At 39.3% G+C, this 2327-nt stretch overlaps 1 protein-coding gene across 1 annotated transcript; it reads left to right on the top strand.

Moving 5' to 3' along the window:
- Window positions 1–1663: 1663 nt before the first annotated feature.
- On the top strand, window positions 1664–2135 carry LOC109591489 (uncharacterized). The gene is made up of 2 exons (XM_020007215.1): window positions 1664–1923; window positions 1969–2135. Exons 1-2 carry the CDS (start codon window positions 1703–1705, stop codon window positions 2096–2098), a joined length of 351 nt encoding a protein of 116 aa, XP_019862774.1. The 5' UTR covers window positions 1664–1702; the 3' UTR covers window positions 2099–2135.
- The last annotated feature ends 192 nt before the right edge of the window (window positions 2136–2327 follow it).

The raw sequence follows: 2327 nt of genomic DNA, 5'->3' as shown, positions 1-2327 counted from the left end.
AACAAAGCTTGTAAAATCTCTTTATAGCAATTAGCATTTAAAATAGCAAAAATAACTACATAGTGTACTGGCATAAAACAAAGTGTAGCTTGAAGTTATTTTTATTTAACATATATCTCATAGAAACCAACAGCTGTGTCTTCATTAGAAGTAACCTCATCTCCACAGACCCTCAACTCAATATAGTCATTAGTAGTGGTGCTACCATAGTCTCTGTGAAACCATGGTAGACCTGATGCAGCACAACAAATCCCTTCATTAGACCCACAGCCTTGACCATCCCAAAGTGGATCAGAGGTATGAAGGGTTGCTCCTGGAAAGCCACTAGCACCAGATTCACAAAAATAGTTTGTTCCAACGAATGATTGAACTTGTTGATAGCTGCCTGGAGGAGTAGCACAGGGACAGTTATCGGGATAATATGTTGTGTCACTGAAACCATTCATAAATGTCCAGACATGTTGACGAGGAGACCCACGAGTGAGGCTAACACCATCAACATAATCAGCATTAAGGTTATTGTGATTGGGGCCATTGTGAATACTCACTGCATCTGGTGTATAATACTGATATCCTGTTACTCTACCACAGATTTGAGAGTAACTGATACCATTAGATGGAAACTGAATTGATGCAGTGCAACCAGCACCACCACTTGGTCTACCACAAGCTCTAACTCCTCCTGTCTGGTACAGTCTAAACCCAGAAGGACAATTCTGTGTAGCATCAGACATGTCCAGATATGCTAGTCTTGTCCATCCTCCTCCTGAACCACACAGCTCATCCATGTTACAATACGTATAAATAGCAGTTCCTCCATTTAAAGGTACAGTGAGATACACACCTGATGGACTATTTGGTTCCTGTGATTTTATTTGTTGACAAGATGTAGGAAGTGCTCCTGTGTCATTATGCAGTACTAATAGTTCCTGTGCCACTAGCAGGATATCATTAACCACTCCAGCAGTAGAAGTACTGGTGTCATGATGATTAGAGAGTGTGTTTATTATATTTATTAGCTTCTGAGCAGAATCTCCAGTTGTTTTCAATAAAGTCTCTGTAATGTTAGTCTGCTCAATATCATTTTCTGTGCAAGCAGTTGTCTTGTTAAGTATTGCACGCATTTGAACTTGAACTTCGTTCCTTATGACATCGCTAAGCTGACTAACTTGATTTCTTAAATCCTGATCATTTTGTGTCATCTCATGTAATAAGACATCGAATCCAGCACTACAATTGCATTGAGTAGTAGAAGGTGTTGTACCAGAAGTAGGATCACTTCCAGTTATTCCAGGACTCTCTACAGCAGCATCACATGATGATATACTACTGACTTGGCTGAGTGTGGCTGTGGTTATTCCAAGAACAATGCCAAGTGCAAAGAATATCATCAGTGCCACTATGATTAGGAGACTTATTCCAAACTTTCCAAAGTTGTAGCTGGAACTAGATTGGTGGATCTTTATTGGAGTGTCATCAACTCTGTTATCTACAAACCCTTTCCTATCATCATAATCCTGCAGCTCATTCACTTCGTAAAGGTTATCCATTATTGCAGTTGGACCCTTTCTCTCCTTCTCTCGTTGCTGCAGTAACTGTTGTGCCAAGTAAGGCTAAGCTCTCCAGCCATGAATGCTTTTAGGTGGAGGTGAGGGGCGGTGACTGATGGGCGTGGTCTTATCAGAAAAATACAAAATCACAGATGTCTGGTATATGGTCCTCAGAACTGGCCTCCAGGTTACCTGGTACTCCTGTCAGACTTCAAAGTGGCGTAGGAGCCATTTCTCCTGTTAAGGAAATCATACACGACCAGCCTAGATCAGGGGGGACAGCCTCTGTGACTAAGAAAAGAAATAAAACCACTTCTCCATTATGTAGCGAAATGGATCAGCATCTAACAGAACTAGATTTACTACTTGAACTGTTAGTATAAGAAGAGACGGTTTTGTTGATATCTTTTGTTTGTAGTAAAATGTTATCAGAGGATCCTGTCCCTGGTGTCTTCCTATTACCATCAACTAAATCACTACTAGGTGAGAAATACTCCCCTTTCCCTCATGTTTTATTTCCTTCAGATTCTCTCGTGACCTTTTTCTGATACATATACATGTTCTTATGTTGCGTAGAAAGTTTGAACTCACTTCAATTAAAATTGGATTTTTTTATAAATTTTAAAAAGTATTTTAAAAATTGTGCCAAAGTCCCTGTACTATAGTACATGGTGATGGGCTGAATTTTGCTAAAAATGAAAAGGTGAGAATTCTTCATTTTTATAATTTTCCTGATATATATACATGTTCTTATGTGTGTTGAAAGTTGAGTCATGT

This window comes from Amphimedon queenslandica, unplaced genomic scaffold, assembly GCF_000090795.2.
Source record: "Amphimedon queenslandica unplaced genomic scaffold, v1.1 AMPQUscaffold_8032_Cont20021, whole genome shotgun sequence".
NCBI lineage: Eukaryota > Metazoa > Porifera > Demospongiae > Haplosclerida > Niphatidae > Amphimedon > Amphimedon queenslandica.
The sequence above is the reverse complement of the archived record's forward strand: the minus strand, read 5'-3'. Positions and strand labels throughout refer to the sequence as shown.

Excerpts from the sequence above, each read along its gene's own strand:
- LOC109591489 (XM_020007215.1), top strand. The coding sequence starts at position 1,703 with ATGTCTGGTATATGGTCCTCAGAACTGGCCTCCAGGTTACCTGGTACT. Across the intron at positions 1,924-1,968 it reads CTAGATTTACTACTTGAACT|TAAAATGTTATCAGAGGATC; the intron begins GTTAGTATAAGA and ends TTTTGTTTGTAG.